Below are 24,529 nucleotides of genomic sequence, written 5' to 3'. Positions count from 1 at the left end.
ACAATGATACATTAGTTGAAAACAATCTCTTTCCACTTAAGCAGAAAGGAAACTGCCCAAATAGTAGCGGAACAAATCATCAACTTCTAGTGGACAAAATGATTTTGGAAAACTGCAAAAGAAAGAAGACCAGCCTAAATGTAGCGTGAGCTGACTACAAAAAGGCATTCAACTCTGCCACATGACTGGATAATCAAATGCCTAGAAATAATAGGAGTCAGTAGAAACATCGGAAAGTTTGTGCAAAGATCAATGGGACAATGGAAGACACAGTTGTAGGTCAATGGTGAGAAACTGGAAGAGGTTAATATCAAAAGAGGAATAGTTCAAGGAGATTCACTATCACCACTACTATTTGTCATTGCACTGCAACTTACAGGAGAAACTTGCTGCACAACACCTTTTGGAAAAGCAGCTCAAAGCAGGCTTACAAAAAGGCAGCAGATGCCCATTGGCAGAAGCTCCCACCCATAGCAGTGGGAGACAAAATTTGGCCCTCTAACAAGGTCTTAGCCACTTCAAGACCTTCCAAGAAACTAGACACTAAATTTGTGGGACCATTCAATGTTCTTCAACAAATCAAATGTCTTTCCACTTCCAATTACCCCTTCAATGAAGGTGCATCCAGTATTTCATTGAGCATTACTCTTCAAAGATGCTTCCCCTAGCACAATATAATCCCAGCACCCCTCCACCACCAGTCATAGTAGAGAGAGAACCAAACTATGAGGTGGAAGAAATTTTAGACTCTAGGAAAAGAGGCAAAGGCATCTAGTACTTGATTCATTGGAAGGACTATCCAGTTCTGATTTCTCCTGGGAAGACACATGGTATGTTCATGCCCCTGATTTAGTTTTTCAGTTTCACCAGTGCTTCTCCAATTAGCCAAGGCTGACCATTCCCCATGCCCTGTTTTGCATGAGGAACCCATGTTAACCAGCCCTGCTGCATTCCTCCCGGGGGAGGTGTGACATTCACATCTAGCCTTCAATTGCCAGGAAGGGGAGGGGACCTCTAACAATATTCTTGTGTGGATTCCTTTGAGATTGCTTCCTTTGCACACCTGCCAAGTTCCCCTGAGAACTCAGACTTTGAAGACACAACACAGAAAGGGAAAGCAGCACAGAAAAATCAATATTAGAGGTGGAGGGATTGGTGATGTAGGAGATGACAGACACTGAGCCAGAGGGAGGGGTCAAATGCATAATCAGTCAAGAGTCCCCTCACGCATACAAGATATGTATAGTAAGTCCAGCCCACCTTGAATTCCTTCGACTCTTATCTTCCATTTGTAGTTTTTCAGATTTTTGTAGAGATTAAGCTTGCAATAAATCTTTATACTCACTTGACCTGCTTGGATTTTCTGATTTCGCTGGCACTTGACATAGTGTTAGATAAGCAATAAATTATTTTGCTGCCTAGGCTTAATTGGAATTCAATTCATCCTGTATTCCATATTTTTTAATAGATTATAGTATGTGTACACTATATATCGATCTTAAAAACTGGGTTTCATGAACAAATACATGAAACTGATTTGGTAAGTGTTTGAAGATTTCACTATTTCTGTAACATATGCAAGGACAGATCAAATTCCTCTTGGAAAAAAACAAGTGTAAAGTTCAGAAGCGCTTTATTGAACAGAGCAGTCTGAGGAGTCAGTAGAAGGAGAAGCTGGGCTCTGCCTAATTATACCTTATTTTAAAATACATGCTGGAATGATTTCAGTTTTCAAAATTCCTCATAATTTTTACTGAAAACTGCTTACTAAAAAAAATGGATTGGACTGGAACAATTTTAATATTATTACTATTTGTTCTTGCAATTATGTTCCTTTTGAAAAGGGGCAGTTCTAGGAATAACATCTCACCCAATCTCCCTCCGGGACCCAAGACCATACCTATTTTGGGAAATCTGCACATGATGGATCTGAAGAGGCCTTACAGAACAATGATAAAGGTAAAGCCTGGTGATTAACAACCATCTTTACCATTTTTTGCCAAAACTTGTTGGGATGGGGCAAAATCCTGGTAACTTGGTTAGGTAACTTTGATCTGCTCTCTGATGGAGTTTACTGTATATGGAAATGTTCAAAACTGGGGATTTAGTTGGTATCTGAACATATGTAAATATTCTGAAAGAATTATTTCAAGAAAATCTTTTTGTTAATGAATGCAAAATGTTCTAATTGAATAAACAATTTTCTAATTCTTTGTTTAGATTTGCAGAAATGTTCAAACCACAAAAAGCCTTTAGGGAAATATAAATGCTCTTAAGCTTAATGCCTGGATATGTACTTAGAGGCACATTTTTGTTTGCACATTTTAAGCAGAATTATAAATCAATAAATCAATTTCTACAGTGATCAGTAAACAATCAAAATTAAGGGCAGAACGAGAAGTAATGAGTGGAAACCTGCTAAAGAAAAATACAATCTAGAAGTTAAGACATATTTTCTGACAGTGGGAACAATTAATCAGTGGAATAGCTTGCCTCCTGGAATTGTACAGCCTCCATCACTGGAAGCTTTCAAAAATATGCTGGACAACAGTTTGATTGGGATGGCATAAGGGTCCTGCTTTGAGAAGAGGGTTGGAATAGAAGACCTCCAAGCCCTATAATTCTATGATTCACAGAATGTGCTGCACAAATGACCCTGTTTCAATATATCAGAAAGTGTTTCTTAGCTTGACAAGCATTTCTGTTTTGTGAGGATTTTTTATTACATAAGCATTTATGTTAAATATAAATCATAAGAAAATTAAAAATTATAAAGAATAATATGCCATCACAATTGTCAATAGAACAAAAAAGGGAAATAACATTATATGTGCCTTTTGAATTTTGACATATAGTTTCTTAAACATCTTCTACATATTTGATTCTAATTATTGATCAAGTTTGTCTCTTTGTTTTTCTTCTGCTGAATTCCAGTGGTCAAAAGAATATGGTCCCATTTTCCGCATCAGACTGGGATTCCAGGAGATGGTGGTGCTGACTGGCTATGAGACGGTCAAAGAAGCTCTAGTGAACCAGGCAGATGTATTTGCAGATAGACCCTTGGTTCCCATTTTTGAAGATGCGACAAAAGGGTTTGGTGAGTTATTTCAATCTGGATTGTAGTTGACAAGCTTTCAGATGTATGATCAGTGTAATGTAGAACTTTCCATTTGAGGTTAACAGCCAGAAGAACCTGAGATGAGTGAAAGGGCTTCTGCAAATCCAACCAGGATGAAAATCCAGTTAAAATCTTTATTGTGCCATTGTGACTTTGTCGCTCAGTGCCCATGGAGAATGAAAAGTTGAGTCAATATTGTACCAAGCCCACGAGCCTCACATGCTGCTCACCACCATGTCTGATTCTACATATTTGCAAATTTGGGGGTGGAGATGTGGGTGTTTGAGGAATTCTAGTAGGAGGAATTTTTGCATTTCTCTCTCCTCATATACATGGTTGTGTAAAACCTTTCTTTGTGCCATGTTTTTGCCAGTGTCTCTCAGAGACACTAAGACCCTCTCAGAGACACTAAGACCCTTTCGACCAGCTAGTCCTCATTGGTGAATTTCTGCATCCTTAAAAAAATAAAAAGTTTTAAAAATGTATGAGTTTGGGATTTTGCAGCAGAAAGATGTTTGATATATGAATTTTTGATATATAATTTTTGAAGAGTAATAATGGATTAAGAGACCAGAGATGTTGGAATTACAGTTTTGAATCATTTAGAAGATATTTGCACATGGAAGAATGATGACTGCTTTCATTTTTACTTTGTTTTATATGTTTTGTTTTGATAAGGAGATGCTGAAGGCTGAATACCAAAAGCAGAGGATAAAGAAAATGGATGAGAAATCTTTAGCACAAATTTTGAAATATCTTTCAGACAAGTACTTGGATAGACTGGATGAAACGCTTGATCAGATTGATGGAGGATGTTTTAATGAAGTTGTAAAACAAGAATGAGCTGCAAAAGATGGTAAAATTATATTTCATTATCTTACCCATTTTCTCTTCAGGTCTTGTTTTTGCTCGTGGTGAGAACTGGAAAGCGATGCGACGGTTTACATTATCCACATTACGGGACTACGGAATGGGCAAGAGGACCATTGAAGACAAAATCACAGAAGAGTGTAGTGCCTTAACGAAGACAATGGAGACTTATGCAGGTGGGTTGATACGCTGTAATGGAGCATCTTCTGGGATAAATGTAGAATGGGAAATAATCTCTGCAGATTATATCAAATGAACAAGGACTGTGTTGGGAGATACCTTCTCCAACAATTCTTAAACCCATTGATTTCTCCCTATAAGTATGCTTCCTTGTCCAATTTACGTTAAGTATATTTACAGAAATGTGACTTATGGATGGCAGAATGGTTCCAGAGGATTTGAATTGTTAATTCAGTGTAACACAACAGTCTCTCATCAATCACTTCTAGACTTATTCTTCTTTAGAGACTCCTCTAAATCTTCTATTTAGAGTGGGTTACAAGTTCTTCATCTAAGAATGAAAATATATTGTAAAGTGGAATTTAGTTTAGTTTAGTTTAGTTTTATTTAATTTGTATACCGCCCTTCTCCCTAGGGACTCAGGGCGGTACACAGGGCATATATAAATAACAATACAAAAGTTAAAAAAGATTAAACCAATGCCCAGTTAAAAAACAATAGTACAATACTAAGAAGAACAATTTAAAAACCCATATTCCCCCATCAGGCCAGACCAGCTAATTCAAATAAGTGGGTCTTCAGGCCGCGACGGAAGGTTCGGAGGTCTGATGACATCCGGAGCTCCACCGGCAGTTGATTCCATAATGCCGGAGCACCCACAAAGAAGGCCCTCCCCCTGGGGGCCACCAGTCGGCATTCCCTGACCGGAGGCACCCTGAGGAGGCCCTCTCTGTGGGAACGCACAGGGCGGAGGGGAGTTGACGCCGGCAGCAGGTGGTCCCTGAGGTAACCCGGACCCATGCCATGTAAGGACTTAAAGATCATAACCAAGACCTTGAACCTCACCCGGAAGACAACTGGTAGCCAATGCAGCTCGCGGAGCAAAGGTGTAACATGGGAGTACCGGGAAACTCCCAAGACAACTCTCGCGGCCGCATTCTGTACCAGTTGGAGCCTCCGAGTGGTCTTCAAGGGAAGCCCCATGTAGAGAGCATTACAGTAGTCAAGGCGAGAGGTCACGAGCGCATGAGTGACCGTACACAGGGCATCCCGGTCCAGATAGGGCTGCAACTGGCGCACCAGGCGAACCTGGGCGAAAGCCCCCCTAGTCACGGCCACTATATGATCTTCCAGAGTAAGCCGTGAATCTAGGAGGACTCCCAAGTTGCGAGCCCTATCCACGGGGGGTAAGAGCTCACCCCCCATAGAAAGAGATGGAACATTTTGAATGTCCCGGGATGCCGGAATGTACAGCCACTCAGTCTTGTCAGGGTTGAGTTGAAGTCTGTTCCTCCCCATCCAGACCCGAACCGCCTCCAGGCAACGGGACATCACAGCGAGGGCATCACTGGGGTGGTTTGGGGTCGAAAAGAAAAGTTGGGTATCATCAGCATATTGATGATACCCAACTCCAAAACCACTAAATGATCTCACCCAGCGGTTTCATGTAGATGTTGAACAGGAGAGGCAAGAGAACTGACCCCTGAGGCACTCCACAAACGAGAGACCTAGGGGCCGATCTCTGCCCCCCTGCCAACACCGACTGCGAGCGTCCCAGGAGATAGGAGGAGAACCACTGAAGAACTGTGCCTCCCACTCCCAATCCCCTGAGACGCCGCAGCAAGATACCATGGTCGATGGTATCGAAAGCCGCCGAGAGGTCTAATAGGACTAGGACAGAGGAATTTGTGCTCCTCCCTGCTTTCAGTCAAGCCATTTGATCTTTAAAACTGCAATCATTTAATCAGCAGGCATTGCAATAACTTTGCCAAATATTTTATTTTCAGGGAGTTCCACAGTTGCAAAGAAAATATCACTGATGTATTGTCAAATATTGTGATTCTGAATGAATTCAATGAATTACCATTGAAATACTTTTTCATATTTTTTATTGAAAAGTTTTATAAAAATTACAATATTATCCCCCCAACCCACCATTGACCCCCCTCCCCCCACTTCCAAGAGCTGATTACAGGGTTACAAATATATAATAATCATAATCTAGCTAACATTAACCAATTATATAAATAACCAAATACATAATATGCTTTAACTCCCTATAACATAAATACAAGCAAACAAAAAATATCCAAATTATTAAACAATACTAATACTAAATATAATAATAACAATCTAAAATTTACTCATAAGCTAAATGGAACTTTTTAGTCCCATATTTATCCTGGATATAATCTATCCATCTTCTCCAAACCGAAATGTACCTTCCTTGTGAATGATCCTTCAAATAAGCAGAAATCTTAGCCATTTCTGCTAAGTTTGACACTTTAAGCGTTCATTCTCCTACGGAAGGCAAGCAATCCTTCTTCCAATATTGCCCTACCAATAACCTTGCAGCAGTTATCAAATTCAACATTAAATTAATTTCTTTAGTATCACAATCTGTAATAACACCCAATAAAAATAACTGTGGAGTGAACTTTATCTTTCTCTTAAAAATCTTTTGAATGTTCCACCAAATTTTAATCCAAAAAGCTTTTATATTTCTGCAAGTCCACCAGATATGAAAATAAGTAGCATCTAAGCTACCACATCTCCAGCATTTAGACTGTAAATTAGGATACATACAAGACAACTTTTTAGGGTTCAAATGTCCCCTATAAAACATTTTATAAACATTTTCTCTTAAATTTTGGGCCTGAGTAAATTTCACAATTCTAACCCATATTACCTCCCATATATCCAATGGCATCGATTCGTGAATATTTTGGGCCCACTTTACTATACAATCTTTAACTAGTTCCGTTTCCAAGTCCAATTCTATTAAAGCATTGTAAATTCTCTTTATATCCACTCGGTTTTGACCTTTGATCTGTTTTACCAAATTTTCATCCGTTAATGTAATGCCAACCTTCTGATCTAACTTCCACCTAGCTTGTAATTGAGTATACTGGAACCAGGACTGTACAATATTTTCTTGTTTTAACTCACCTAACGACTTTAATTGCCAATCACTCCCTACCAATCTAAGTAATTCCTTATAAGAAGTCATATCGAAATTTACACCCATGGCATGTCCAGGAATTCCCCAGATTGGTATTTTATAATTTAACTTATAATAATACTTTTTCCAGACACGCAATAGAGCACTTCCTAAAATATGAGATTTAAAAGCCTTATCAACATTTTTATCATAAATTAAATATGCATGCCACCCATAAAATAAATGCCATCCCTCAAGATACTTTTGTTTGTTAAATTAAGCCAATCACTAACCAGTGTTAAAACCACCGCATCATAGTATAATTTCAAATTAGGCACCTTAAGTCCTCCTCTTTCCTGTGCGTCTTGTAAAATCTTAAGTTTAACTCTTGGTTTTTTCCCCGCCCAGATAAATTTATTAATACCCTTCTGCCAATCATCCAGATTAGCATCTTTTTTCAAAATAGGTATCATTTGAAACAAAAAAAGAAACTTTGGTAAAACATTCATTTTAACAGCTGCAATTTTCCCCAACAAAGATAATTGTAATTTCTTCCAATTATTTAGATCCTTTTGTACTTTAAACCATAACATCTCATAATTATTCTTATATAATTTCGCATTAGAAGCTGTGATATATACTCCCAAATATTTAACTTTTTCACTATTTCAAAACCTGTCAATTTTACTAACATTTCCTTTTCATTCATGGTCATATTTTTAGCTAATATTTTAGTCTTATTGTTATTTACCTTAAACCCAGAGACTTTCCCATATTGAATTATAATTTCCATCAAATCTATAACCGATTGAATCGGTTGAGATAGTGTAACAACCAAGTCATCCGCAAATGCCCTAAGCCTATAATCATTCACTTTTTCATATTTTTAATTTAAACATTTCCAATGTCATCAGCACTAGCTATAGCTTTCTATGAGAAATGCTTCCTTTGTGTAAGCTGCTTCTGAGTATAAATTCAGTAGAAAGCAGATTTAATCCTGGTTTCATTCACAATTCTTTTTGAACCATTTGTCAGGAAAACCCTTTGACGTCAAAAGAATTCTGACTGCTGCTGTTTCCAACATCATAGTTTCTATTCTACTTGGGAAACGCTATGAATATGAAGATACCACATTTCTACAACTACTGAAGATGATTGGAGAAAATATTCAGCTTGCAGGAAGCCCTGCTGTGTTGGTAATCTGATTGGTTATTTGAAAAAAATAATGTCATGAAAAAAGAGGCACCAAAATGTTTGTCATTCACGCTTCATTGAGAAGCAAAGCATGTTGCTTCTAATGGGTATCTGTAGCAAGATTGCATCCAAAGACAATGAACATGATGATATCAGGATTCAAATCTCTCTCCGCCGTTGGAAGATTGCCTGGACTGGCGGACGGGCGTTGGGAAAGAATGTTTTTGTTCTTCCCCCTCCCGGACTGGTGACGCTGGCTGGAGATGCGAGGATCGACAGAGGCCTGGCCTGCCTGTTCATATTTTCCCTGTTGACAGGCAGGCACCTGGCTAGCTCCATACCTGATGGGAATTAAGATCCCTCCTACTGATAGTCCAGTGTGGCCGGGTCCGGACCGTGGTGGGAGGACGGTTTTGGACTGGTCAGTGGCCACCTCACTGGTGTGAGAGACCAGTTGGGGTGGCCCTGGCCCAGGATTCCCTTCTCTTTCTCTGCCCTTGATTGGACTCCTCAGCCGGAGTGAGAGGACGACTGAGGTTGTCCCTTGGATTTCCCATCTCAGGTGAGAGCTGAGATGGCTTTGCAGACTAGGAGATATGCCTACTGGACTTTTTACCATCTCTATACCATCACTGAGTGATCCTTGGACATATTCATAACATCTGCCCTAAAAGACTATCCCAGCGCAGTATGATTTATCACTACTCCGGAGCTGACTTGTATGCCCTTAGGGCAGTCTCTGCCTCATGGGCGCGACCTGTCGCCTGTTTCCATACTCCCCTTAATGACGATCCCAAGCTTTGGGATTCCGAGAGGTGGTTGGGCTTAGATAGGGGCCTCGAGTCAAGATATGCTAAGAGGCCCCTGATAACATTTTTAGCTGGTTATTTTAAGAAGTTAGTGAGGGGGAGGGAAGGGAGGGAATTTTTAACCGGCACTCAGTCTGGTCCTGTTAGAGGTTCTGACGGGACGGGGTTGGGGGAGGTGGCTGCTGGTTCTGAGAATGTGGGGGTGGGGCTTCAAATCCCCACGGCGATAGGGAACGGCAGCAGGTGTCTGCGCGGAGGGCCATATCAACATCTGGGATCGCGCCCCCGCTATCTCCGAGCGGTGGCGCGCTCCGACCCTCCAGTTAGCGCCCTCTTACCCGGGGATGAGGGTGATCAGGCCCCTGAGCTCAGGTTGGTCTATTTTAACGCTAGATCCGTAGTTAACAAAGCTCCCCTCATCCGTGATCTGATCGAGGAGGAACGTGCGGATCTAGCGTGCATCACGGAAACTTGGCTGGGCTCGGAGGGAGGGGTGCCTCTCACCGAGATATGCCCGCCGGGTTTCCGGGTGCTGCACCAGCCGCGGGCTCAGGGCAGGGGTGGTGGGGTGGCAGTGGTTATTCGGGAGACTTTGTGTCCCCGGGAGTCCACCATTGTCCAGATGGCCGGGAGTGAATCCCTCCTCTTGAGATGTGGTCCTCGGGTTCAGTTGGGCTTGTTGCTCACATACCTGGCGCCCAGCTGTGTGGCAACAGCCCTGCCTGAGCTGCTCGACACCCTCTTAGGGTTGGCGGTGGAGTTCCCCAGGCTTATAGTCCTGGGTGACTTCAACCTGCCATCACTGGGGGGGTCGTCGGAGTTAGCTCGGGAGTTCATGGCTTCCATGACAGCCATGGGCCTGACCCAGGTTATTGAGGGCCCTACTCACGAGGGGGATCATACTCTCGACCTGGTGTTCCTGTCTGGACAGTGGTTGGATGATCTGGGAGGGGGTTCTCCATCCATCACCCCTCTGTCATGGTCAGATCACCACCTCCTGAGGCTGGTTTTCCGTCATGCCATCCCCCGCCGCTGGGCGGCGGAACCGACCAGGTGGTTCTGCCCCAGGCGCCTAATGGACCCGGACCGGTTCCAGAGGGCGCTTGGGCTGATACCTATCACCCTCACCCACAGCCCAGTCGATGCTCTGGTGGAGGCCTGGGAAACGGCTGCCACCAGGGCACTCGACTGCATTGTACCCACGCGACCTCTGACTCGGCGCAGATCCCGTTGGGCCCCATGGTTCTCTGTGGAGCTCCGGGAGATGAAGCGTCGGAGACGAGGTCTAGAGAGCGGTTGGACATCCAGCCGATCCGAATCCGACCGATTGCAGTTAAGAACCTTTATAAGGTCTTATCTTGCGGCGATAAGGACGGCAAAGTCTAACTACTTTGCCTCCCTTATCGCGTCCGCAGATAATCGCCCGGCCGCCCTGTTTAGGGTGACTCGCTCCCTCCTTAACCAGGAGGTGAGAGAGGATCCCTTGCAGGGACGAGCCAAGGAGTTTAGTCATCATCTGGCGGACAAAATCGCTCTGATCCGGACCGGCTTGGACTCTGACTGGGCAGAGTCTGACGTGGAGGAATCAGGCGGTCTTGAGCACGTTATCTGGACTGAGTTCGACCCTGTTTCCCCTGATGATGTGGACAGGATCATGGGGAGACTGAGCACCACCACCTGTTTGTTGGATCCGTGCCCCTCCTGGCTAGCTTATGCGGCTCGGGAGGGAACACAAGGCTGGTTCCATGCAGTAATAACTGCTTCTTTGAAGGAGGGTGTCTTCCCTGCCGCCTTGAAGGAGGCGGTGGTGAGGCCCCTTCTCAAGAAGCCTGCTTTGGACCCGGCTGTTTTAAACAACTATCGTCCAGTCTCCAACCTTCGCTTTCTGGCGAAGGTTGTTGAGAGTGTGGTGGCGCATCAGCTACCTCTGTTCCTGGAGGAAACTGATTATCTGGACCCGTACCAATCGGGCTTCAGGCCCGGATACAGCACGGAGACAGCATTGGTCGCGCTGGTGAATGATCTCTGGAGGGCTAGGGACAGGGGTTGCTCCTCTGTCCTGGTCCTATTAGATCTCTCAGCGGCTTTCGATACCATCGACCATGGTATCCTGCTGTGGCGTCTCAGGGGGTTGGGAGTGGGAGGCACCGTTTTACGGTGGTTCTCCTCCTACCTCCAGGGCCGCTCGCAGTCGGTGTTGACAGGAGGGCAGAGATCCACCCCGAGGTCTCTCATTTGTGGAGTTCCTCAGGGGTCGGTCCTCTCGCCTCTCCTGTTCAACATCTATATGAAGCCGCTGGGCGAGATCATTCGTGGTTTCGGGGTGGGGTATCACCAGTACGCTGATGATACCCAACTTTTTCTTTCCACCCCGAACCAACCCAGCGATGCCCTCTCCGTGATGTCCCGGTGCCTGGAGGCGGTTCAGGTCTGGATGGGGAGAAACAGGCTTCGTCTCAATCCCGCCAAGACTGAGTGGCTGTGCATATCGGCATCTCGGGTTAACCAAGTTATTCCACCTCTAACGATGGGGGGTGAGGTGTTACCCCCCGTTGATAGGGCTCGCAACCTGGGCGTCCTCCTGGATTCACGGCTCAATTTTGAAGACCACATAGGAGCCGTGACCAGGGGGGCTTTTGCACAGGTTCGCCTGGTGCGCCAGTTGCGTCCCTATCTGGACCGAGACGCCCTACGCACAGTTACTCATGCGCTTGTGACCTCCCGTTTGGACTACTGTAACGCTCTCTACATGGGGCTGCCCTTGAAGACCACTCGGAGGCTTCAACTGGTGCAGAATGCGGCCGCGCGAGTTGTAATGGGGGTTTCCCGATACTCCCATGTAACACCTCTACTCCGCGAACTGCATTGGCTTCCGGTTGCCCTCCGGGTGAAATTCAAGGTGCTGGTTATTACCTATAAAGCCCTACATGGCCTGGGTCCGGGCTATTTGAGGGAACACCTGCTGCCGGCATCAAACGCCCTTCGCCCAGTGCGCTGCCACAGGGAGGGTCTGCTCAGGGTGCCGCCGGTGAGAGATTGCCGGCGGGTGACACCCAGGGATAGGGCCTTCTCTGTGGGAGCGCCTGCCCTCTGGAACCAGCTGCCGGTGGAGCTGAGGACTGCCCCCGACCTCCGATCATTCCGCCGGGGCCTGAAGACCTGGCTCTTTGAGCTCTCAGGCCCAGGCTGAGGAGAAATTTTTAATGTATTACAGGGTAATTTAATATTTTTTAATTGGTTTTTTAACTTTTGTATGGTGGATTTTTAATTCCCTGTAAACCGCCCTGAGTCCTCAGGGAATAGGGCGGTATATAAATGTAACTAAATAAATAAATAAATAAATAAATAAATCCTACCTTCACCGTCAACCTCCAACTCAAGTATTCAAATAAAAAATCTAGTACAAATTAAAATGTCACCTAAATATACCAGCACCCCTTTATATAAAGCAGCTTATATAGAGGAGGGGAAGAAGAAAAAGGCTCTGGAGAAAAGAAGGATGAAGCAAGAGACACCACCTACCCAGATTTTCTTCATTATTATTATTATTATTATTATTATTATTATTATTATTATTATTATTATTATTATTATTATTATTATTATTATTATTATTATTATTAGTGGACTTAGGGGACATTGTTGTAATGTATTGGCCTCAACTGGTAAAATCACTTGCTTAATGTATGACCTTAATTGCTGTATTTAAGTGTAGGATTGCTTAATGGTTTCTGTTACTGCAACACAGACTGTCTATCTCCAAGCTGATAATTATGTTTGGAGCGGGAAACTGTTACTTTAAACCAGGGGTGTCAAACTCAATTTCATTGAGGGCCGCATCAGCATTGCGGTTGCCCTCAAGGGGCCGGGTGGGTATGGCCAGGGTGGGCATGGCCTACTGGGTGGGTGTGGCTATAGTGCTTATGGCCTACTGGGTGGGCATGGCCAGCTCTACATCGTTCGCATCAAGGGTGCCTATGAGGGCCTGGGCAGGAGTGGGACAGATCTGAGGGTCTATGGGCCAGGGCCAAGGCAGTGGGGGCCGTTCCCTCACTGTTTCCAGGATGGTTTCGCGGGCCACATGAAACCACTTCACGAGCCAAATCCGGCCCCCGGGCCTTGTGTTTGACATGTCTGCTTTAAACCTATTGGTTGCCCCCTAGAGGTGAACCCATATATATAGCTGTTCAGCAGCCTCTAGGGCTGCTACTTTTGTGAGTTAATAAACATGCTTGCAGTTTCAATGCTTTGCCTCATCAATGCCTAACCGAACTAAGAACATAACAATTGTTTTGATAAAAATGTTTGATATGTCCACCTGAAAAATTCCAACTATTTACTTCTATAATATAGGTTTTCCTTTATCGTTCTTTCAGCTATATAATTTGTTTCCCAAGTTGCGGTTTCTTTTGGGTGCCCATAAAATAATAATGAAGAATCATAGGGAGATCCATAATTTCATACAGAGCACCTTCATAGAATATCTCCAAGATCTTGATGAAAATGACCAGAGGAATTTTATTGAATCATTTCTTGTTCGGCAAAGACAGGTAATGGATTATTTTACCCATGTCTGTTATTATTGATTTTTTAAAAAAATATTTTTAAAATGCACCTCCATATATACTGCCTGCAGGTTGGTTAAGAGCTTTATTTCAGAAATATAGAACAAAATAAATTTCCAAAGCAATTTTAATCATTCTGTCTTCATTACTTTATTTCAGAATCTACAGTTACTACACCTTGATTGATTTCTCTCTCCATTAAAAAAAGTCATAAATATTTATTCCTTTCTGAAGGAATAGGTCCAAGTGGGGATTGGAGTGGGTGATCCCTTTGTGCCAATCTTTTCTCTTTCTATATAACTGTTTGATTTTAGAGTGTTCCTTTTAGAAATCCAATAGCGTTGGGGCAACTATAACCTCTCAATGAGACTATTACGCACATATGGAGTATCCTCTTAGATTTCAGGAATATTGGTTATGTGTGTAGATTGAGTTTCCTTACTAGTATTTTCTTTATACACTTCAGGAGAATATGAAGATGGCAAATGATGGATATTTTCATAATGAAAACCTTATACATCTTGTAGTTGACTTATTTGGTGCTGGTACAGACACAACGGGAAACACTCTGCGCTGGGCCATACTCCTAATGATGAAGTACCCAGAAATTCAGAGTAAGCACTTTCATAATATTGGCTTGCAATAAAGCTATAAAAATCACTGGGGAAAAATTGTTGCCATCTGGAAAACGTCTTGAATGAAGGGAAAGAGATGATCCAAGAATTAAGTTGTCTTTCAAATAGAATAGAATACTTTATTAGCCAAGTGTGATTGGAAACACAAAGAATTTGACTCTAGTGCATAGGATCTCAGTATACATACAGAGAACAAGTGTACAAAAATCTACAAGTAATAATAACCATGAGATATCAATGGAGTAGGTGGTAGAAAAGATGAGAAGGATAATAATAATACAGCCTTACTACATGTGTAAATATCCTTAGACATAAGACAGTACTGTGGTAATTAGGTGTTCAGCAGAATGTTGGCATGGGAGGGAAAAAAACTGTCCCTGTGTCTAGTTGTTTTGAGGGGAGGAGTTGAAACGTCCTATGGTGGCGTTTTGAGGGGAGGAGTTGAAACAGTTTATGTCCAGGATGTGAAGGGTCTGCAAATATTTTCTCAGCCCTCTTTCTGGCTTATGACGTTTAAAATTACCACTAATGATATTTTCTGCATCTTTGTAATATTTCCCTCATGTATGAATTTCTTCTCTGTATCCTTCCGATATTTCCTCCTATATGAATTTGCTTGGTTCCTTTAATATCTGACAAAGTTCCTTCATGGTTTAGCACCAGTTCTTCAAAGATATATTTTTTATTTTGTTTTTATTCAGCAATTTGGTGACCACATGACTCTAATAATAATAATAATAATAATAATAATAATAATAATAATAATAATAATAATAATAATAATAATAATAATAATAATAATAAGTTGGAAGGGACCTTGGAGGTCATCTAGTCCAACCCCCTGTTCAGGCAGGAAACCTTATACCATTTCAGGCAAATGGCTGTCCAGTCTCTTCTTAAAAACTTCCAGTGTTGGAGCATTCGCCACTTCTGGAGGCAGGTTGTTCCACTGGTTAATTGTTCTAACTGTCAGGAAGTTTCTCCTTAGTTCTAGGTTGCTTCTCTCCTTGACTAGTTTCCATCCATTGGTTCTTGTCCTGCTTTCAGGTGCTTTGGAGAATAGTTTGACTCCCTCTTCTTTGTGGCAGCCCCTGAGATATTGGAACACTGCTATCATGTCACCCCTCACCCTTCTCTTCATTAAACTACACATACCCAATTCCAGCAACCGTTCCCTATATGTTTTAGCCTCCAGTCCCCCAATCATCTTTGTTACTATTGTCTGTACTCTTTCTAGAGTCTCAACATTTTTTTTACATCGTGGTGACCAAAACTGGATGCAGTATTCCAGGTGTGGCCTTACCAAAGCATTGTAAAGTGGTATTAGTACTTCACTTGATATTGATTCTATCCCTCTGTTAATGCAGCCTAGCACTGTGTTGGCTTTTTTGGCAGCTGCAGCACACTGCTGGCTCATATTAAAGTGATTGTCCACTAGGACTCCGAGATCCCTATCACAGTTACTACTATTGAGCAAGGTACCACCTATACTATACCTGTGCGTTTGATTTTTCCTGCCTAAATGTAGAACCTTACTTTTTTCACAATAGAATTTCATTTTGTTAGATAGTGCCCAGTGTTCGAGTCTGTCCAGATCCTGTATTTTAAGCCTATCTTCTGGAGTATTGGCTATTCCTGCCAGCTTGGTGTCGTCTGCAAATTTGATGAGTTCCCCATCTATCCCCTCATCCAAATTGTTAATAAAGATATTGAAGAGCACTGGGCCCAGAACAGAGCCCTGGGGCACCCCACTACACACTTCCTTCCATGTAGATGCAGTTCCATTGAGGACCACACGCTGAGTACAGCCTGTCCGCCAGCTACAAATCCATCTGGTAGTGATGCTATCTAACCCACATTTTTCTATCTTATCAAGTAGTAGGTTGTGATCTACTTTATCATATGCCTTACTGAAGTCCAAGTAAATTATATCCACAGCATTCCTCTGGTCCACTAATGACTCTGATTCTGAGTTGCTTACAGTTTAAAAATACACTACTCAAAAAAAATATTCATAAATGGCCTGAAGATCTAGAAAAACCAAAACCCATCTAACCAGGGCTCCATCCTCAACCTATCACAAACTCCAGAGGAATAGTCAGGTCTTAAATAATTTTCTGAATTTCATCAAAGTGCCAGGAATTTGGATCTCCAGGTGGTATCAGTTCTGAGAAGCCACACGTCCTGGAGTACCTTTAGATGCCTTTAATTGTTGGACCCAAAGTGTGTCCACTTACCCAATCTCACCAGCCTTCAAATTGCACTGAGAAGCCTATTAAAAGTAGTCCAATGGGCTCACAGGGGCATAATGAGACAAGCAAATCACTATCTACTGTGCCACAAACTGGGCTGGGTATAATCTCTGAATGGTCTGGAACAGGGGTGTCAAACTCAATTTCATTGAGTGCCGCATCAGCATTGCGGTTGCCCTCATGGGGCCGGGTGGGTATGGGCAGGGTGGGCATGGCCTACTGGTTGGGCGTGGCTAGAGTGCGTATGGCCTACTGGGTGGACGTGGCCAGCTCTACATCGTTCGCATCAAGGGTGCCTATGGGGGCCTGGGCAGGAGTGGGACAGATCTGGGGGTCTCTGGCAGAGGGAGGGTCTATGGGCCAGGGCCAAGGCAGTGGGGGCCGTTCGCTCACTGTTTCCAGGATGGCTTCGCGGGCCACATGAAACCACTTCGCGGGCCGCATCCGGCCCCCGGGCCTTGTGTTTGACATGTCTGGTCTGGAAGACTTCCAGAGGTACAGCAGATTACAGCAGTCCATTTGTAAAGTGAATAATGTATGAGTGACCATCTGAAGGACCGTCATCCAATCAGTGACTATTGTATCATTCAGAATTTAGAATTTATGCATTAACTCCATTTAAAAAAAATTCAAAAAAATGAATCATCTTGATACATAATATCATTTTGTTTTCCCAGGTAAGATCCAAGAAGAAATTGCAAGAGAAATTGGAGATATCCAACCAAGGACTGACCACCGAGCCAAAATGCCTTACACCGATGCTGTAATTCATGAAGTTCAGAGATTTGCTAATATTGTTCCCTCCAATTTGCCACATGCAACCACCATGGACATAACTTTCAAAGGCTTCTTTATCCCCAAGGTGATTAATCTGAAATCATTGTATTATATAGGATCTAGTCTGTTGTGCAGAGTGTGTAGAAAAAGTAGTCCTTAAATGAATGGAATTGGCTAAACCAATTATTAGGCCATAGACTGTTATCTTATTAGAACAATTTTCATAGATGGATCAATCACGGTGCCAATAGGAGATGTTTTTCTTTGGCATCTGGCATTCCAAAACTGAATACTGATAAATATATTCCAACAATAACAGAGTTCCCTCTGGCAAAACAAGTCTACAATGTATAAAATTCTACATTTCTATTTGACCTACTGTCTATATACTATAAAAAATACTCAGCAGGTAAACCGAACAAATCACTCTTCAAAGCCCTCTATAACAATCTATCATTGTACAGGTAATCCTCGAGTTATGACAGTTCACTTAGCAACCATTTGAAGTTAAGACATAAATCCCCCACCAAGTACTTATGACACAGTCCCAAAGTTATGAATGTTGCAGCACCATGACCCTTACAAATGACCATGGAGGCTCTGCAACATTCACCCTGGCTATTCCCCCCCCCGCCCCATCCCATCGAGTCTTTAAAGGCACTGGGCCTTTGGAAACTCACTTACCTTGTGAAGATCTAGTGAGTCTTCAGTTTCTTTCAGTGTAGGCCTTCAGTACATTCACAGAGAACAGAGATCTAAATTACTGTGAGATCAGTAGCGCAATCTCCCTCTAGACTTTGGCAATCCTTTGCTCAAAGCAAAACTGCAGCAGAGAGGCTGGAGAAGAGACAGCTCATCAACATCTTCAAAAAATAAGTGGATCTGGTTGGGCAAGATTGGAGGTGGGAGAAAAACATGAAATATCTCACTGGGTTGGGGGAGGCCTTGAGTGGTCAAAAGCACTAGCCCCCCCCCCTGCCCCCCATGCTCTTTCCCACCCTGAGAAATCTCAGCCACTTAATGACCTGCACATTCAATTAAGGAATGCATGGGTGAATGCAGGAAGTTTTCTTGTTATTCTCTCTTTTCTGTCCAGGATCAAATATCTTCCACTGATTCTTAATAATAAAACCTTTCCTTAAAATTATAACTGGGATCTTTTCAAACAATTACATCTCATTCCCCAAAGTCACAGATCTCTGTTGTGAATATCCCTGCAGTGCTTGCTGTTCAAAAGGTTTTTGTACAAGTTGAACAAGTGGCTCAGATATACCATCTGCTACCCTCTCCAGAGGTGAGAGATCTATGGGGGGTATGCCTTACCCTGGACGTGTATTCCGTTCTGCTTCCCTGATCAGGCCTGTGACCGTCGTGAGAGGATGGTGGCTGACCTGTTTTGGAGGTTACCCAGATCGAGTGGCAGTGGAGCTGGTTTGGTGGACTGGATATCTATCTACCTTCTGATTTTAGATCCTCCTTATTGATCATGGGACTGCCTTTGCTGGACCTACATGGACAATTATGGCTCGCCTATATTATACCAGCACGGACTTATTCGCTCTCAGGGGTGCCCCCCCTTCCTGGGTGCGACCCGCCTTTTTCTTTACTTCTCCTCTTGATGACGGGCCCAATTGTTGGCACCCTGAGAGATGGTTGGGCAGGGATAGGAGCCTACGGTATAAATCTAATAAGAGGCCCCTGGTTTGTTTTTTATCCAAACATTTTTAAAGGCTAGGGAGGGGGGAGGGATTGCAGTTTTGGTTGGAATTTGGGGGGTGTCCACCAACCGCTGTTCAGTCCAGGCTCAGGACAGATCACGGTGGGATGGGGCCTGAGTTGGGCGCCTCTGGGGCCCTGGAGCGGGATGTGGGATTCCCTATCCCCATGACGTCTGGGAATGGCAGCAGGCGATTGTACAGAGGGCCGTATCAACTTCTGGGAGCTCATCCCCGCTGTCTCCAAGCGGTGATGTGCTCTGACTTTCTGGTTTCAACCCGTGGTTCCGGGAACGAGGGTGAGCAGCCACCTGAGCTTAGGCTTGTATATTTTAACACTAGGTCCGTAGTTAATAAGAATCATTTCATCCGAGATTTGGTTGAGGAGGAGCGTGCGGACCTAGCTTGCATTACAGAGACCTGGATGGGCCCAGAGGGTGGTGTCCCTCTGACTGAATTCTGCCCTCCAGGTTTCCGGGTGCTCCACCATCTTTGGGCTCAGGGTAGGGGCGGGGGTGTGGTGGTGGTTGTGAGGGAGACCTTATGTCCGTGGGAGGCCACTGTTGTCCAGATATCTGGGTGTGAGTCACTCCTCCTGAGATGTGGCCCTAGGGCTCAGTTGGGCTTGCTGCTGGTATACCTTTTGCCCAGTCGCATAGCAGCAGCCCTGCCTGAACTTCTCGATATCCTCTCAGGGTTGGTGATTGAGTTCCCCAAACTTATGATTTTGGGGGACTTTAATCTGCCATCCCTGGGGGGATCATCAGAGTTGGCTTGGGAGTTCATGGCTTCCATGACGGCCATGGACCTGATGCAAGTAATTCAGGGCCCGACTCATGGGGGGGTCACATGCTCGATTTTGTTTTTTTATCTGGATGGTGGTTAGATGATCTGGGTGGGGTTTTTCCAATTATTATGCCCCTGTCATGGACCGATCATCATCTCCTGCGGCTAGCCTTCCATTTTGCCAACCCCCATCGCTGGGCCACGGAACCGACAAGATGGTTCCGCCCCAGGTGCCTAATGGACCCTGAGCAGTTTCAGGTAGTGCTTGGGTCACCGCCTGCCACCTTCGCTCACAGCCTGGCCAATGCCTTGGTGGAAGCCTGGGAAAGGGCAGCCATGGAGGCACTCGACCACGTTGTACCCATGCGGCCCCTGACCCGGCGCAGATCCCAGTGGGCTCCATGGTTTTCTGTGGAGCTCTGGGAGATGAAGCGTCGGAGACGGGGCCTAGAGAGCTGTTGGAGATCCAGCCGGTCTGAATCCAACCGATTGCGACTAAGGTCCTCTACGAGGTCTTATCTCGTGGCGATGAGGGCGGCAAAGTCTAACTACTTTGCTGCCCTCATCGCGTCCGCAGATAATCGCCTGGCTCTCCTGTTCAGGGTGACCCGCTCCCTCCTTAATCAGGAGGTGAGGGAGGAGGCCTTGCAGGGTTGTGCCGAGGAGTTTAGCCAACATCTGGCAGACAAAATCGCTCGGATTCTGGCCAGTCTGGACTCCAACTGGGCAGAGTCTGACAGAAGTGTCACGAGTGGTCTTGGTGATGTTATCTGGGAAGAGTTCGACCCTGTGACTCCGGAAGATGTGGACAGGATCATGGGGAGGCTGAGCTCCACCATGTGGTTATTGGACCCGTGTCCCTCTTGGCTGGTCTATGCGGCTCAGGAGGGGACATGAGGCTGGCTCCAGGCAGTGATAACTGCTTCTTTGAGTGAGGGTAGCTTTCCTGCAGCCTTGAAGGAGGTGGTGGTGAGGCCCCTCCTCAAGAAGCCTGCCCTGGACCCAGCTATTTTGAACAACTATCGTCCGGTCTCCAACCTTCGCTTTCTTGCAAAGGTTGTTGAGAGCGTGGTGGCGCATCAGCTCCCTCTGTTCCTGGAGGAAGCTGATTATCTGGACCTGTACCAATCGGGCTTTAGGCCCGGGTACAGCACGGAGACGGCATTGGTCGTGCTGGTGAATGATCTCTGGCAGGCTCGGGACAGGGGTTGTTACTCTGTCCTAGTCCTATTAGACCTCTCAGCGGCTTTTGATACCATCGACCATGGTATCTTACTGCGGTGTCTCAGGGGGTTGGGAGTGGGGGGCACTGTTCTCCAGTGGTTCTCCTCCTACCTCCTGGGACGTTTGCAGTCAGTGCTGACAGGAGGGCAGAGGTCAGCCTCGAGGCCTCTTGTTTGTGGAGTTCCTCAGGGGTCGGTCCTCTCGCCTCTCCTGTTCAACATCTATATGAAGCCACTGGGTGAGATCATTCGTGGTTTTGGAGTGGGGTATCATCAGCTTTTCATCTCTACCCCAAACCACCCCAGTGATGCCCTCAATGTGATGTCCCGTTGCCTAGAGGCGGTTCAGGTCTGGACGGGGAGGAACAGGCTTCGGCTCAATCCCGACAAGACTGAGTGGTTGTACGTTCCAGCATCTCAGGAAATTCAGTCCATTCCATCTTTAACCATGGGGGGTGAGGTGTTACCCCCTGTAGATAGGGCTCGCAACTTTGGTGTCCTCCTGGACTCACAGCTCAGTTTGGAAGACCATGTAGGAGCTGTGACCAGGGATGCTTTTGCCCAGGTTCGCCTGGTGCACCAGTTGCGACCCTATCTGGACTGGGATGCCCTGCGTACAGTCATTCATGCTCTTGTGACCTGCAATGCTCTGTACATTTGGCTGCCCTTGAGGACCACTCGGAGGCTTCAGCTGGTGCAGAATGCGGCCGCGTGAGTTGTGATGGGGGTCTCCCGATACTCCCATGTAACACCTCTTCTCCGCGAGCTGCATTGGCTTCCAGTTGCCCTCTGGGTGAGATTCAAAGTGCTGGTGATTACCTATAAAGCCCTAAATGGCATGGGTCCGGATTACTTACGGGAGCACCTGCTGCCGGCATCATCTTCCCTTTGTCCTGTGCACTCCCACAGAGAGGGCCTCCTCAGGGTGCCATCGGTCAGAGAGTGTCGGCTGGTGGCCCCCAGGGGGAGAGCATTCTCTGTGGGTGCACCAGCCCTTTGGAATCAATTACCGGTTGAGCTCCGGATGGCTCCTGACCTTCGCTCTTTCCGCCGGGATCTGAAAACCTACTTATTTTAACAGGCCAGCCTGGTCTAAGGGTTTGGGATATTTTTAATTATTTTGTTAGGGCTTAATTAATTTAATGTTACTTTTAACTTTTCTATGTAGTGCTTTTATTGCCCTGTACACCGCCCTGAGTCCTTCGGGAGAAGGGCGGTATAGAAATTCAATTAAATAAATAAATAAAAATAAATCTCTTAATAGTTATCCCCCAATTTAATATAATACATCTAATCCACAATCTCCACCAGTTTTCTTAATAAAGTCCAGTTCATTGCTGATCCATACTGCCATTTGTCAGCCTTTTAAGTTCATGCCCCTTTCAGCCTTCTCCAAAAAGCCTGCAATTCTCAAACAAAGCTCCTTCTCTTTCAATTCTGTCAGCAACAAATTGACTTCCAATCCACCCAATTGCAAGTCTGATTTACCTGAGTATCGTCTTTACAGTAGGTTGGTTTACGACTGTTCTTAAATCACCAGACCTTTCATCTAAATTTTCATTCAGTGCTTGTAAATTGAACAGCATTTTTTTAAAGGTTCCATGAAGGATTTGATATTAAGTTAATCTGGTTCTTGAATTTCTTTTGTGTCTCTTTTTGTGGGCATTGTAAAAATCATATAAAGTATAATATAATCGATGTTCCATAACATAATGACCACAGAAAAAATAAAGATATTTCCCCCAATAGAGAGTAATTAGGAAAAAAAATGGAATGTCCCCATTTCTTTAGAAAGAAAAAGAAAAAAAAGTTCAAATATATATACAAAAAACAAGAATGAAATGGTTCTTTTAAAAACTAGTAAAATACCGTACAAAATCCTTGCTGTAGAAATCTGATGCAAATATAAATAAAATCAAATCAGTAGTGAAATTATCAAGGTTGCCACACAGCAAAAGACATAACTCCAAAGCAAAGCAGTAAAAAGAGTTCACATTTATAGTCCAGCAAGGGGTGTATAAAATAAATCAGTGTTCAAGCAGATAGTTAATTAACAATGTAAATCAGAAGCAAAAAAAGTTATGTTTAAAACTTTTGGGTGCATCTTAAAACAACTACAGGAAAAGATGGAGATGGAAATATAGTTTTAATATTTTTTAAAATTTAATGTTGCAGCAGGTCCAATATTTACTCTCAATAAACACTTTACAATATCCCTGTATTAATTTCTACATTAAATGGACATGTTGTACTTCTTTCCATATCATCCTTTTATCCTTTCATTTTTTTAGCGCACGTACATTGCTCCCTTGCTGACTTCTGTGCTCCGTGATGAATCTCAGTGGGAGAAGCCTCATGACTTCTATCCTGAGCATTTTCTTGACTCTGAAGGAAAATTTGTGAAAAGAGATGCATTCATGCCATTTTCTACAGGTGAGATTCTCTGATGTCATAGAGTGTGTTCTGTGAAAGGCAACCCTTAACGCCTTCTTTGAAAAGAAAACAATTGATAAAAGTTTGATCTCATAGACCTTATTTTGATGAGTTTAGGCCTCATGGACAGGCTCATTCAGGGACGAGTCTGTTGATTCCAGAGTTTGCCCGGGGAATCCTCAGCTCTGTGCTTGAGCTACTGTTGTTATTCCTGCTGTGCTGGCCTCAGCATCTTTGCGATTTGGCAGTCCAGGAGGAATCTTGTCTTTCAGCCTTCCTGGCTGACTGGGGCCTTCAGACGGACAAAGAAGTTTGGGTCTTCTTAGCTTGAACCTTTTATTAGCTTTTCTTAAGCTTTAATTGTTAGGTCAGAGAAAGTTATTTTGGATTATGTCCAATTAAGTAATAACCCACTCACCACAACACCTATCTTGGCTCCATAAATATCTGAGCAAGCAACCTGCCCTACAATATTTTAATTGCTGTCATTTGGAATCAAATATCTTAGGGATATTAAGTTTTTCATGTACAGGACTAAGGGAATGTGATACCTAGATACTTTTAAAGAGGGGCATTATTATGTCTGTTGGCATTAATTTTCCAACTTTATGATATTATTTTCAAATTCAGAAATCTGATGCCATTTAGTAATTTCATTTTTACATTTTCCATATCATTGATTTCTTATTGTTTTCCTCTGTGCTGATTTCTCCATAATCACAGAACATTGGGAAACCCATGAGAAATAGTTTAAGAAACCAATAAGCACAAATCTCTTTTTTTTGCCATGTATGCTTTCTTCCAGGTCGGAGAGTATGTGCAGGTGAGAACCTTGCCAAAATGGAGCTCTTCCTCTTCTTCACCAGCCTCTTGCAGAAATTTACATTCCAGCCACCCCTGGGAACATCTAAAGATGACCTGGACCTGACTCCTTGTATTGGGCTTATTTCTTCTCCCCTGCCATACAAGACGTGTGCTGTGTTACGCTGATCTGACTATATATATATATATATATATATATATATATATAT

General features: G+C 43.9%; 1 protein-coding gene and 1 long non-coding RNA gene across 2 annotated transcripts in view; one reads left to right on the top strand and one right to left on the bottom strand.

The window, feature by feature from the left end:
- LOC310632646 overlaps positions 1 to 24,529 on the bottom strand; it is a 1,302,393-nt gene that overhangs the window by 923,623 nt on the left and 354,241 nt on the right. The gene's annotated exons all lie outside the window — the stretch shown is intronic.
- LOC310632640 (cytochrome P450 2K1-like) lies at positions 1,777 to 24,488 on the top strand (the record flags this gene model as incomplete). The annotated part of the gene is made up of 9 exons (XM_083349954.1): positions 1,777 to 1,959; positions 2,935 to 3,097; positions 4,015 to 4,164; positions 8,145 to 8,305; positions 13,489 to 13,662; positions 14,144 to 14,291; positions 17,242 to 17,426; positions 23,357 to 23,498; positions 24,304 to 24,488. The coding sequence occupies 9 exons, from the start codon at positions 1,777 to 1,779 to the stop codon at positions 24,486 to 24,488; spliced, it is 1,491 nt and encodes a 496-aa protein (XP_083206080.1).

This window comes from Vipera ursinii, assembly GCF_947247035.1.
Source record: "Vipera ursinii genome assembly, chromosome: 1".
Taxonomy (NCBI): Eukaryota; Metazoa; Chordata; class Lepidosauria; order Squamata; family Viperidae; genus Vipera; species Vipera ursinii.
Note: the sequence above shows the minus strand (reverse complement) of the source record. Positions and strands in the feature narration are given on the sequence as shown.